We start from the raw sequence: 14031 nt of genomic DNA on the forward strand, positions 1-14031 counted from the left end.
GAAAGAAAGGCGAGCCCATGTGGAAGGGCCAAGTTTCTATCCTGTTAATAAATTCAGATCTCCTCACATCATCAGCATGCTGATAGAAATCCATCACCGCCGCGGTAATGATGGTTCATTATCAATTCCATAGGCTTTTCTTCGCTGCAGTCACTTTTCAGCCTGAAAAGCTGTCTCGCGGCTTTTATTTTCGACTCCTGAGCAAATCTCAGTCTCGCAGAGCCTTCACTGCTCCTTCCTCTTCAGTCAGCAAGTCTCTTTCCCTCGACACTGTCTTTCTTTTCATCCTTTCTTTCACTCCTCTCCCCTCGCAGGCCTACAGTTGTGAGCGATTTTCATGTCGCTTCGATTTACGTCATGCCCCAGGCACTCAGATATGAAGAGCATCTTTGTAAAAAAAAAAAAAGGTGGGATACTCAGACTGTATCAGTGCCGGGATCGCTCCGTCTCTCATCACCACTTTCCCGATCTGAACAGAAAAGGCCTCACATTTCGCTTTCATTTTTATTTCCCTTCAGTATCAGGTTAAGTCTCTCTGTGTTGGGCAGCCGCACCGTCCTTGTGTGGAAAACAAATACTCCCCTGGTCGGTGCAAGCCGAGGACAGTCCATGAGGGCTCTGGCTACAGTGACGCCAGGTCTGAATGACACATCCCTGCCGTACCCGCCAGCTTGCACAACACCTGCATTGTCTCTATATGAAGACAGGCGCGTATGGGGGTAATACCAAGCCACTGTTATTGGTACAGTTTACCCCTGTTTGTTTATGATGTCTTACATCAGTTGTGGAAAGTGCTGATGAGACAGTTGAGAAGAGAAAAGAAAATAAGCTTTCGTGTTTACCTTTGTTTTTCAGATGCCTGAAGATAAAACAGGGCAAAACAGGATAGAAACTGTTTGCAAACTATGTCAGCGTGACCGTCAATAGAGCTGGAGTTGTGTGAGCAGGGGGTAATTTTGCACATCTTAACCTGTAATGACCCTCGATCGGCAGGGATAGTCATGCAGTATAGATTCACTGTGGTTTAGTCACACGTCAGTGTCTCTGGCTACGTGCTGCATGTGTGCAGATATTTTGTTTTAGTCTTTCTGCCTCCGAAATGCTGTCAACTCTAAAGTTCAGCAGTGCACACAGAGGCATGTGACAGCTGATATTTTTAATCGCACAACAACAGAGTCTCACCTTCTAGAATTGTGGTTAAGTCAGGTGTTGTTTTGTGCACAAATACTCGTTTTTTTCAAAGATGGATTTTTTTTTTGTGGAAAACACAAACTTCAACAGCTCAACTTTTAGCTTTACACGTCATCTTTTAGACAAAGAGGATGACAGATGATGACAAAAAAGGAACGTTTGCACAAGGAATTATTTTTAGGTCATTTGTGATAGATGGTTGATGATACAAGCAAATATTATTTTACAATACCTTTTGACAATATATTAGTGTGAACTTTAATCAGTCAAGAATTGTACATAATTACTCCAAATTCACATCAGTAATGAGTTTTATTAATTAAGTGTTGTCAGTGAATAACACTGAATTTAAAGTTGTATATTGAACTTTACCATTTTATTCTCGGTGGACATCGCAATCACATCACTTCTCAGTAACTGTCTTTGTATATCTGAACATGCACGATTTTGCTTAATGTCAAATAAAGAAAGGATTTAAATCTTTCACAAGAAGGGCTTTCCCATATTACATATACGTGACAGAACGTTAGACATAAGCATTTCTTTCACCAAATACATAATCTAATTTAAACTGGACTAATCGCTTAAAGCTATGACCACCTTTTTTGAACAACCAGCAGATGATTGTCGAACTTCAATCTGTAATTTTTTTCCAAGTACTGGAAACCAATTCCACTTTTTATTATTTTAGTTATCCTTCTTGTCAGTCTGATGCACTTTATTTGCACTTTATTTTGGTTTTAATGTTTTAAAAATACACTTGCCACAACTTTTATGGTAAAATCAGATTGTCATGAAATCAGATTCATGAAAGTATATATGTACAAAATAAATGATCTATATCCAAGTATACACAGACCTATCTAGAAATACATACAGTATACAGATGCAAACGTCAGGTATATCTATATTATGTATTCTTAAGTCGGAATGAAGTTAAGACCAACTTTATGACCTTATTAAACCACACGCACCAGAGCAACATTGTTCTATTTATTACAAAAGGTCGCTTGACTGAGAAAATACACTCACTGACTTCAGTTTTTTTTTTTCTTTTACTGCATTAACTTTCATCATCACCCAACATCTGACGCCTTTAACTTACAGTTGACATGTTATACGAGATCTCCAAACATACTCCCCTAAAAACTTTTGAGAAGTTTGCGCGTCAGACCTAAATAGGCAATGCAACAATAGAACCCCCCCACCCAAAAAAAACGGATTATTTTTGGTAAAGGGAGACACTTCCGAGTTTCTCACCGTGTGCGGGCGTTTTCACCTTCTTTCTCTCATCACTGCGCCTTTACTTGAGCGCAATTTATCCATATTTTCGTACATGTCTGCCTTTCGCTCTGATAGAATCCATTTGGAAAGTTTCCCCCTCTGAGGGCGAGGCGCACCTGAACGCAACACCCGACCGGCGGACCAGACTCTCTCCCACGCACGCGCGCGCGCGCACACACACACACACACAAACACGCACGCACACACACATTTGTTCCGCCCTCCTCCGTTTTCTCAGTTCTTTGTTCACACTCAAATTTGTTTTTAGCACCAAAATCATCGTATTGCAAGACTTGTGTTCTGTGTGGTGTTTACATACTATTGGATATCACACACACACACACACACACACACACACACACACACACACACACACACACACACACACACACACACACACACACACACACACACACACACACACACACATAGTTCTGTTTGCACAGAACAGCTATCTGTTTTATTTTCTCCCTTGCATCTAAATGTCACAGGAAACAGTGAATCCACTAGATGACGTAGCAGTGTGGGTTGAGGTGAGAAAAAAAAAGGTATATGGGGCTGTATTCAAACTGGTTGAACTGATGCGAGCAGTATGTGTGTTTGAATTAAAATGGTCACATTACAGACCGATCTGAGTGTGTGCCCAGTGTCAGTGCAGGAACAGAGGAGGTGGCAGGAGAAGACCAACGAAAGAAAGACGAAGGCCCTGCACACATGTGGGGGGGATGCTTGAATGCTAACTTGCCACTTATGTATGGCCAGAAACTGCTTCTATTTGTCTCTGCAATTTGCTACTGGGGCAGATCCCTGAAGGATTGTGTGTGTGTGTGTGTGTGTGTGTGTGTGTGTGTGTGTGTGACCTAGTTGTCAAGTGGAGTTGATAGATTCACAACGTGACCCACCTGAGCAGTGAGGAGGGCTCGCTGTTTCTGTCCCCTCTGATGGCATTCGTCTCTCTCCGGGGCCAATAAAGCTGCACAGACTGATGGCCTTAGCTCTACTCGAGTACAAATGGAGACTTTCGAAACGAATAATCCCCCCCCCCCCTCCACCCTTCTCGTTAAAAAGCCTGCTTCTCAGTCAACCAAAGAAAGCGTTGACCACTTCCTGCACAGACGTACAGTTTGCCTCCAATATGCTTGCTGCGGCGTGACACTTTTTGTCAAACGTTATACACGCTGCACGCTGAGAGCCTATGAGCAACAAGATCATCTGTGATCATTCCCACCCTCACAGAGGAACACACGTCGAAAGAGCGCAGATGTTGGTGTTTTTTTTACATCATATGACCGCGCTCTGACGTGCGACGAACTCTGCGGAAACTGAATCTAAATTGACTTGTCGTTAGTAGCTGACGCTCGCCCCCGCACGCACCTATCACCACATAGATGCTCAGTTGCTGAGAGGCCTTTGTTGTCATGGCGATAACCGGCCTTGCTGATAACTGATCGTGCACAACAAACTCTCTTACTCTCTTACTGTACACTCACAGCATATTGTTCGTCAGTGACATTGCTCTGGGAATGAACTGATGCTCACACATTGCCGAGGCAATTGGGTGTGTTCGCACAAACACGACACAAGGAGCACACTTGGATTAAGTTTTTAAGGCTCTATTGTGTATGTGACAATTTCTTCAAGACGTTGTGATGTAATCATTTCATAAACCTTTCAGCCGTAATAAGAACTTGGTGTATCTCCGTTATAAATCACTGTATGTGTGGTGAACACAAGTCTTTACCTTTTTTTAAGTGGAAATGATCAAATTGGTATATGTTTCTGGAAGGAAAAACACTAAAATGTTCAACTAAATGCTGTCTGTTGATGTCTGAACATTGAAGAGACAAATTCTTCTTCGCTTTATCAAACAATTTAAATTGTTTTAGGAGTTTTACTGATGTAATCTGCATTGTTGGCTTTATAAGTTGCTGGTAGAAGGACCACAAGTCTCCAAAATATAATAATGTTATTCTTTATTTGAAAGTATTTCTTCCCATCAAAAGTGTCAAAAAATGCATATTTATTATTCAAAGAAAATTTTCAAGGTACTATAAATATTTATACTTTAATAAAAAAATGATAGACCCTGAACAGAAGTTGGCAAGTTTTCAAATTTGACCAGGTAGGTTTAGTATTGTAATTCCATTGTCGGCCACACAAAGCTGCATTAAGTCACTTCAAGGGTAAGGAAAGAAAAAGAAAAGCAACAACTAACTCAACTATTGGCTTAACACCTTGGCTATTACTTATTAGTACATTGTTGTCTGTGAGTGGTATAATTCATTAACCAACTGGACCTAATCTGGACAACTACAACTACTTACCAACAAGAAGAGTAAAAAAAATAAAAAATTAAAAAAAATAATAATTAATTAAGTTAATTCTCACCCAACGACAGACACCCCAGACAAGAGCACAATATCTTTGGTTGAAAAGGACTAAATAAGGAGGCACAACCGAATGCTGTGTCACCAGTGTTTGATTCATCAAACAATAACCCTGTGATGAAAACCATCTCAAGATTTATGGCAAATCCCTTGCTTTGTGTCAACATGCCCGAAAAGATACTTCTGTGGCTCCATTAAACTGAGTCATTTTGGCAAGTTTTAACCAACAATTTAGTGATTAGATTTGTTGTTGTCTTCTTCTGTGAGGTTTTAAAGGGTTTTAAGGTCATGTGAACCTAAACTGCCCACACAATACATATTTCTTATTTCTTTATTTATTTCATTTTTGGCTGCCGTGGTTGTGCAAAGGTTTTCCTGTATCTCTCATCTGATAAGCGTGAACAGATCATCAAAATATTATCATTTCTAGAAGTATTTGGATCAGAAATTGATACAGGATACAAGCCAAGGAAAACAGGAATGTGGTCCTGATTTGGTGGAGGTTTGAGGTAGTATCAAATTGATTCAAGGATAAAAACAAAATACAAGTGTTGTGCTACTATGGCTTGCATGTGATCGTATCTGCCAGGCAACAAACAGTAAACTCCTCAGGAACCATCTTTTCACACTCAAATACCACTGAAAAAGGTGAACTGCGACCCACATCTGGCAAAAAACATGACAGATTTGGATAACATGCAGAATTTTTCTGGCAACCTCTTGGCTCGCATCCAGCCAATGGGTGGATCATCCCTCCAAACAGTTCATGAGATGAATGAAAGCATCTTGAAGCAAAATCTGGGCCACAACAATTCCATCATCTGTGGAAAAGCTAATGGTTGCACTGAAAATAAGAGTGCTTAAAATCAAATATACTGTGGCTCATTCAAAAGAGAAGAAGAAGGAGAAGAAAAAGAAGACTTTATTAATGCCTTTGGGGAAATTTCGACCTGTTTGTCCTCATTAATTGTAGTATTGTGTGGCCATATTAAGGCTTATGTGGAACTAGAATTTATTATTTAATTTTTAATTAAGCCTTGTTGCACTAGACTTCAGCACACCAAAGTAGCCAATTTGAAAAAAACAACACACCCCTCCCCCCCTAAAAAAAGAAAAAAGAAACAACACAAAAAACTCACATATTTACAATAATTTGGAATATCTAACTTAAAGTTATTACATTACATAGTAGGTTTCAATAAAGCAAGTTAAAGTTGACGGTATAGCTTCTATTGGTCTCCTTGAGTTCAGACTCTGCATTGTTCACGTCTGTTAATAAAGTTTTGAGATTTGAATGTCGCCTGTGAGGCAAGACTCTCGGCAAACCGTCTTTCTGTTAATAACTGTTTTAAAGGTTAGTTCGCGGTATTTTAATATTTCTTTTTTGTAAGAAAGTGTCCAGATACTGTGTTTAATTCACATGAACCATTTAAACGATTAAGAAAAATATTATTAAGTTGCTAATTACAATTAGCCAAGTGCTACATTCTAAACGGCTATTCAAGCTAGTTTGTGTCGCAAGTTTTTTGTCTTTTCCTTCGTCTGTTGAGCTACAAAGTCAAGCTACATGTTGTGTTGCTGTTCCACAATAGGCGAAAGGACCGGCGATGACATCTGTGGACATTGTTTACGAGAAGATCCACTTCAGACATGACTCGAGATGGAGTTGCCGCCTCGGGGCTGCGGAGGCCGGCGGGCCGCAGCTGTGTGTGGCCTGTGTCCTCGAAATGATCCACTCTCGAGATGTTTCGGTGAGAAACGCACTCGTGTCACACTTTATTGCGCAGCTTATCTACTACTAATATAAACCCCTCAACGGATATTCATGGATATACACTATAATGCCTAAAGTGAAGCCAAATCATTGAATTTATAGGCGTTCCGGTCACTTCCGGTCACTTCCATGGCCACACGTGGTTCAAATCAAGCAGCCAGGCATGCAGACTATTTAGTGAAAGAGTCGGTCCCTCTCAGGAGCTCAGTGAATTCCAGTGTGGTACAGTGGTATGATGCCACCTGTGTAATAAGTCCAGCTGGGAGATTTGCACAATCAAGTGTTAGTAGCAATTGGACAACAACAGCAACTTGGGGAAAAAAAAAAAAATAATCATCACATCAGGGGTCACTGGATCATGCTGAGGCACATATTGTGCAGAGGTTACCAACTCTCTGTGGATACCAGTAGGGATTAGACCTCCAAACTTTGGATTAGCTGAAGAACAATGTGTAGGGAGCTTTATGGAGAGTTTCCATGGCAGAGCAGCTGCATCATAAGGCTTACATTGCCAAGTGCAATGCAAAAAGTCTGATGTAGTGGTGTAAAGCACGCCACCACTGGCCTCTAGAGCAGAGGTGAGAAGTCACGTTTCTCTGTCTGGCAATCTGATGATTGAATCTGGGATTAAAGGTACTTGTCTGACTGCGTTGCACTAAGTGTAAAGTTGGATGGATTATGCTGTGGGTTTGGTCATCGAGAGTTGGGCCTGGCCCCTGAGCTTCAGTCAAAGGCACTCCGAAAGCTGCAGCATATGAAGATATTTTGGACAAACAGTTTGGAGATGGCCACTTTCTGTTCCAACACGACTGCACCAGTGCTCAAAGCACTCGAGCATCGAGTCCTCCTGACCTCAACCTGATAGAACACCTTTGAAATGAGTTTGTGCGGCGACTGCGAGCCAGGCTCTGTCATCCCACATCAGTGTCTGACCTCACAGAGGCATTCTGGAAAACCAAATTCCCATAAACCAACTCCTAAACCTTGTGGAAAGCCTTTCTAAAAAGAGTTTAAGCGGTAAAGAATGGGATGTGACTCAGGGTAACGTGTGTGTGACGGAACGTGAGCAAATACTTTTGGCAATATAGAGTATATATTGATGGGGCATGTTAGGTAGTAGCATTTTTTTTCTCCCTTAAATACTAAGAGATGGACCAGAAAATTAGTTTTCAAAATTACATTATCTTATTAATTTCCCTTGATGCATGGACTATGTTTACCCTGATGTGTTTCTCTCCTCACTCTGGTTTTGCACCGCAGTCAGTGAGGAAGTCTTTCGCCCTGTCTGGTGTCAGTGGGGTGTTGAAGTGTTCACCGGGGACCTTGAGAGAGTTGCTCCAGCAGGACCAGAGAGTCAGTCACCATTTGACAGCTTCGCTGCTCGGTGAGAAAGAAGCATCACAACAAGTATTGCATCAGAACGTGAAGGAAGCAGCTTGCAGGGGAGATTATGAAGCGCCGTCGGTACAAATAGTTTGAGTGGGTGGATAATTACGGCATCAGTAATGTTTCCAAGTAATTTCAAGTGGTGGCAACAATGTTTTTTTTTAATCTGAATATACATAAAAGGTTTTCCTTTAAATTCTCCATCCATCCATCTTCTTTCCTGCTTAGTCTGTTTGGGGTGGCGGTGGCAGTATCAAGAGCAGAGAAGCCCGGCCACCCCTGCGCCTGCAACTTCCTCCGGCTCTTCTTAAATTGTAATATTGTTAATTTTCCCATATTAATATTTTATATGCAACATGACAAACATTAAAACCTAAATTAAACTACTGCGTGTCGTTGGATGATAATTCAAGATTTAGTTGGTCTGTTTTAGTTCAAGTCAAATTTCAAGCCGCATTTGTTTACACATAAAGAGTTAGCTTGAGAATGAATTATTTCATAATCTATGCTATGAAATGGCTTGATGAGCAGGACATGATGGGGGGAAAAGATTACAATGAAATAGTTTGACAGAACATGCATGCAAATGTATATGTGCACTATGTCTACGGTGTACAAAAGACCCAAATATACAGTGTCTGACATTCAGAGCTGTGAAATATAGTCTGATTTGCTATGGCCGTTTCAAAGTGCACATGAAGGTGCTCCTGTGCATCGCCACGGTGAAATAGAGAAGGTGACCGTCATTTCATACAGCAAATTGAATCAATATTTATACTTGTAACATCCAATCCTGTCACTGCTGACAGAATTTGTCACGCATACTTCCCATAACCATACTGTACCTCTGAGACCGTTTATGATTTCTGGGAAAAAAAACCCCAACTAAAACCTTAGAAAGCCAAGAAATGGAGCTTTCTACCCACATCATAGTTATCATGGCGCCTCCAGGACTTCCTCCGTAGTAAGATTCATGAATGTCACACTCATTTGTTGTGCGCATCTTATTGTTGGAAACTGCCAGATATTAACATCTTTCATACAGTCATAAAAACCAGAATAATAATAAAATCAATCAAGTGGTGAAAGAGTTGAATGAATAATGTATTTTTCCACCTCTGCGAACTCATGCTTGATGTCTTCGACTTCACACCAGCTTAAATGTGATTGTGTAACTTTCCCTCCTCTCTGAATTAATCTCCTCCGTGTCAATCCATTGTTGTGGCAGCGCTGCAGTAATATTAGTTTGTTTTCTTTCCTGCAAGGTCAAACTGTAGAAATGGAAAAAACTTCATCTTATCACATTACCTGACCACAGCGATACAGAAATGACCTCTTAATTCAAAACAACAAAGCTTTTCTTAAAAAAATTAAAAAATAAAATGGAAGGAGATCCACAGAGATGTTTGAATTGACCTGAACTTCACTTATCACTTTTCTTTCATGTCATGATCATTATCAGGAGACATGCCTGCTGGCGGTGGCGAGATTAAATCGGTACATTGATTTGCTACCGGGTATTACGTTTTGTCTGAACCATATATCTGATGCCCGGTCCTCGTGACGGCTGCATTTAATGTGAGGTGAAACAAGGATTCTTTTTATAGCTGCATTATCTAACTGAGCACCCAAAAAAAAAAAAATCATTAACATGGGCTGCAGTGAGTGGGCAATTTAACTTTTAGGTCTGTCTGGATATTTCTGAAAATGGGTTAGTGATTTCACTGCCAGATTTTATTTCTCTGTATGAAATATTTAATATAACGCACTCACTTTTTGCATCTTGTTAAAAAACAAGATCGAAGAATGGGTCTAAAAACCGATTTGAAAGCTCAGAGCACGAGCTCACAGTCATTATGTAAGGTGTGTCATTTCATACCCAGGTAGATAAACCCTTTATGTAGGAATCAGAAAGGTCACGACATCAGATAACGAAATGAATCATGACGATCGTTGAGTGCGGAGTTAATTAGTGCAGCTCTCACCTTCTATCTCAGACGTATGCAAAGCTATCAACATAATGACAACCACCCCTGTGCAGCCACTGGCGTGAGATCCTACATTAATATATACAGAGATGAACTTCATTAAAATTCAATTGTGGTTAACGCTGAACTGGCCTGGCCTGCATTTTACCCGCAGCTCATAGAATCACTGAAGTGACAATTGTGGTGCTTAATAAAAGGGAAGTAAACAGTGCAGGCCAGTTAGTTCATCAAATCTTTATGCCATACCGCCACTCCAATTATATGAGTGTCTTTATGACACGGCTCCATCTGATGATATTACTCATGCTCCATCCTCACTGGATTACTGTTACGTGATTACAACATAAAAGAAATCAGGCCTAAACCATTTCCGCTTCTGTCAAAGTAGTGCTGTAAAAGGATAGGCGAGACCACTAAAGCTCTTGGCCAATATTAGAATATATTAAAAGAGCCATCATTATGTTTGTCGGAGGATCTGTTTAAACTGCATTTCCTCATGTACCACACTGAGAGCGGATGTAAAGGGCCTTAATTCCCTCACTGGACACCTTGACTGCCCACATGCATGGAGTTATTGGTGCTCTCGCCTCACGGCGAGAATATTCCTGACTCCAAGTCTGTTTGGGAGCCTTTCTGGGGAGCGTTTGCATGTTTTCCCCGGGATCTTTCTCTGCATACTGATGCGCTTGACTGGAATCTGTGTTTGCCGTGTGACGGACTCACGACTCGTCCGGGGTGTGTCCTGCCTTCAGGATCGACTCCACAACATTAAATTGGATAGAGTCGTACAGCAGATGCAGTGGACTCGATGTAACAGGCCGTATAAAATAATCAATTAGACATCTACAGTTTCCAAGGGCACCAGCACATCACAAGGCAAACACAGTCAGACACTCACACAAGGTCAGGCCAAGGAGCAATTTAGAATTGGCGAATAATCCTCAAATGCTTGTTTTTGGACTGTGGGAGGACAAGAAAGTACTTAGTGATATTCCACAAATGCACAGGGAGAACATGTGAATTCTGTACGGAATGGAACCTGAACTCAAACCAGGGCCCCCCCTGCTGTGAGGCACGGGTGCTGACCACTGCACCACCTTGCAGCCCAACTGTAATCGCATTTCAGTATCTTCCTTTCGCCCTCAGTTCTTGCTCTTCCATGTATTTTAATCATCTGTTTTACCTTTTTTTTTTTTTTTGTACCTCCCGAGACTTGTGTAGAAGTATGCTTTTTGAATTTGTTCTGTCGTTTCTCTTTGTTCCTGAGGAATGCTTCAAACGGCGGAGGACCCGGTGACGCTGGAAAAGGTTGACCAAGGTGAGGCGACGCTTCCCTGCGGCTCGGATGATGTGGATTGTTTTGCTGTCGGTACTCGCACACCTCTCCGTAAAAACAAACACTGGATGTTTCTCAAATGCAAAGGCGCATCCCTCAAGCCTCTACAGACGCAAGAGCCCTTATTTCATCCAAAGAACGCACGAGTGGGGGAGTCGAGCAAGTGTGCAGGTGCATGTCATCAGTCCTCATTCTAATGGTGAATTACAGCCGGGAGGATAATTATTGACGCCTACTTCAGCTCCCAGAAAGGAAAAAAAGCTCATTCACACACGCATAAATAAAACCCTGACAAAACTAAATGCTAAATGCTAAAAAAAAAAACCTACCCAAAAGGATGACTGTTTGTTGAAGTGATGCAAATGCGCGTATAACGGCATCGACTAAGATAAAGGTGGGAGTTGTTTTTCAGAAAAACAACAAATTAAGCTGCTTCGAGAAGTGCAATTTGTTTTAAGCACGGTGAAAGGTTTGCAAAAATTACAAGTTTGTACATCTCATGTAAACCTCGTAGATGATACGGATGGATACAAGTGCATGGATGATTTCACTGGATAGATTCTGTACGGCAACTTAGGCATCACATTTCCTGTTGTGTCATCGCATTCATGTGTTCTATAAGTAGATCCTTTATATCGAGATGTGCTTAGGATTTTGAGTATTTGTTCTGTGTTAAGGGTCCACCGGATACACGCTTGAATTTTCCCTGAAAGAGGAGATGTTCTGTCCTCTGCGCTATCTGAAAGGATCCTTGAGATATGAACACCGACATGTGATGCTGCAGCATCTTCGAAATACGGAGCCTGCCTGAGATAAAAAACAACAAAAAAACCAAACAAACCCCACCTTCAATATACTTATGTGAACACAAACAATATATAAGTCCCTCTGAACGATACTTAAACAGATTATCATTATGATAGTTGCCATTGCTGATAAGTAAGACGACCTTGAAATGGCTTTGAAGGGTTTGCTGTCATGTATTTCTCAATATTCTCTCCCGTGGTGCAGACTTCAGCTGTGGATTATCACTGAATGAGTCAAGAAGGCAGCTGACTGTAACCCAAATGATATCCTCAGAAAAATAACAGTTTTAGCGCTCAGACAGAATTTGGCTCAGTGCAGCCTTTTAAATGCAAAAAATGTTTTTGGTAAGTGCAAATGACAGAAAGATTTGATGGTGGCTGTCTTGAAATGCCTCAAGAAATGTTCTGTAATAGTTTGTACAGTGTCTACAATTTGACACTTTGAATGCCAACAATGTGTGAAGAACACATTTTGAACCTCATTTGATCCCCTTAAGTACTCGTTAAAGTGCTTGTGCACGTGCACTTCTGTGTGTGTGTGTGCGTGTGTGTGTGTGTGTGTGTGTGCGCGCGTGTAAGGAGAGATAAAGCCAAACGTCTTCCAGAACTTACATCAGCTGTAATGCAGCCAATTCCATTGACAGTTCTGGCTTTTAGCTGACCTGTCTCTCAGCGTCTTGCTGCAATAGACGTTAATGGACAATATATAGACATATAACAGCATTAATCTTTTTGAAGCCGTTTGACTCCGAAAATAAACACTGATCAATTGACAATAAGCTGAATAAAGTTCAAACTTATTTCTTTTCCATTAGAAAATAAATAAAATTTTTGTTGTGGTCTTTTGCACATCTATAGGAATTTGTTTGTGAAACAGTGAGCCCGTTTTGAAGAGTGATATTTAGGTCGTATTTCCTCACTTTCATCTTAATTTCTGCGTGTGTGTGTGTGTGTGTGTGTGTGTGTGTCTGTTTCTGCATGTCAGTGCTGGTTCAGCTGCTGGTGGAGCTCCAGAGCGAGCTGTCACTGCGCTTCGTCCTGGAAGACATTCACAAACAGGTAAGATGGGTTGTTTGCAAACACAGAGGGGAAACATCCTAACTAACGCACGCATGCAGGCACAGGGAACATACCCGACCACTTAAACATTTTAAAAGCGCTTGTGTAACCACCTTCCAATCCTGCCAGGGCTGTTTAGTAAACAGACGGTGCGCCTGTCTCCGTCTTGCTGCTGTTGTGCCACCTCGGGGGGAGAGACGGCTGTGGAGAAGCCTCATTCTGCACCAGGCACTGCAGGTGGAAAATAGTAAAGCAGTGTACGGCGTTGATGAGAGAACGGTGGAACAGCAGGCAGACAAGTCCCATTTCTGTTACTGGAATAGAGGCTGATTGGAGCTTTTTGTTGAGAGTATAGATTTCTGTGGCTGTTGGAGGGATATTGGGTTCAACTTAACTGCACTTGTATCAACACACAAAAACATTGAGCATCTCATTAAAAAAAACAAATTCAGAATGGAGAAATTCAATACATTTGTACAGTGTACACAGAGCAGGTGTCAAACGCATTTTAGTTCACAGCCCAATTTCACATTGAGTGTACCAGGCTGATAAAACTAGATCTATTATAACCTTTAAATTTAAACTTTGTAGTGACACAGTATGCGTGATGAAAATGTCTATGTTTACAAAACCAGTTACTTCAGAAAATGACTACAAATAGAGACAATTTTAATGATACCGCCTGGTGCAAAAATGCAATAAAATATATATATTTACAAAAAAAAAAACCTCCTATCGCTGTTGCATTATGTATGTTTTTTACAAACTCCCCCTAACATGGCTCGTGGCCAGTTTGTTAGTAATGAGGTAGCGAGCATCT

At 41.1% G+C, this 14031-nt stretch overlaps 1 protein-coding gene across 1 annotated transcript in view; it reads left to right on the forward strand.

Annotated features, from left to right (window-relative positions):
* Positions 1 to 6469: 6469 nt before the first annotated feature.
* Positions 6470 to 14031, forward strand: part of mei1 (meiotic double-stranded break formation protein 1) — a gene marked incomplete at both ends in the record, with an annotated part of 72967 nt that continues 65405 nt past the window's right edge. The window contains 4 exons of the mRNA XM_080511869.1: positions 6470 to 6613; positions 7897 to 8020; positions 11278 to 11328; positions 13138 to 13211. Of these exons, the coding sequence (XP_080367995.1) occupies positions 6470 to 6613; positions 7897 to 8020; positions 11278 to 11328; positions 13138 to 13211 (393 nt within the window). The remainder of the gene's footprint in view (positions 6614 to 7896; positions 8021 to 11277; positions 11329 to 13137; positions 13212 to 14031) is intronic.

This window comes from Blennius ocellaris (assembly GCF_963422515.1).
Source record: "Blennius ocellaris genome assembly, chromosome: 16".
Lineage (NCBI taxonomy): Eukaryota > Metazoa > Chordata > Actinopteri > Blenniiformes > Blenniidae > Blennius > Blennius ocellaris.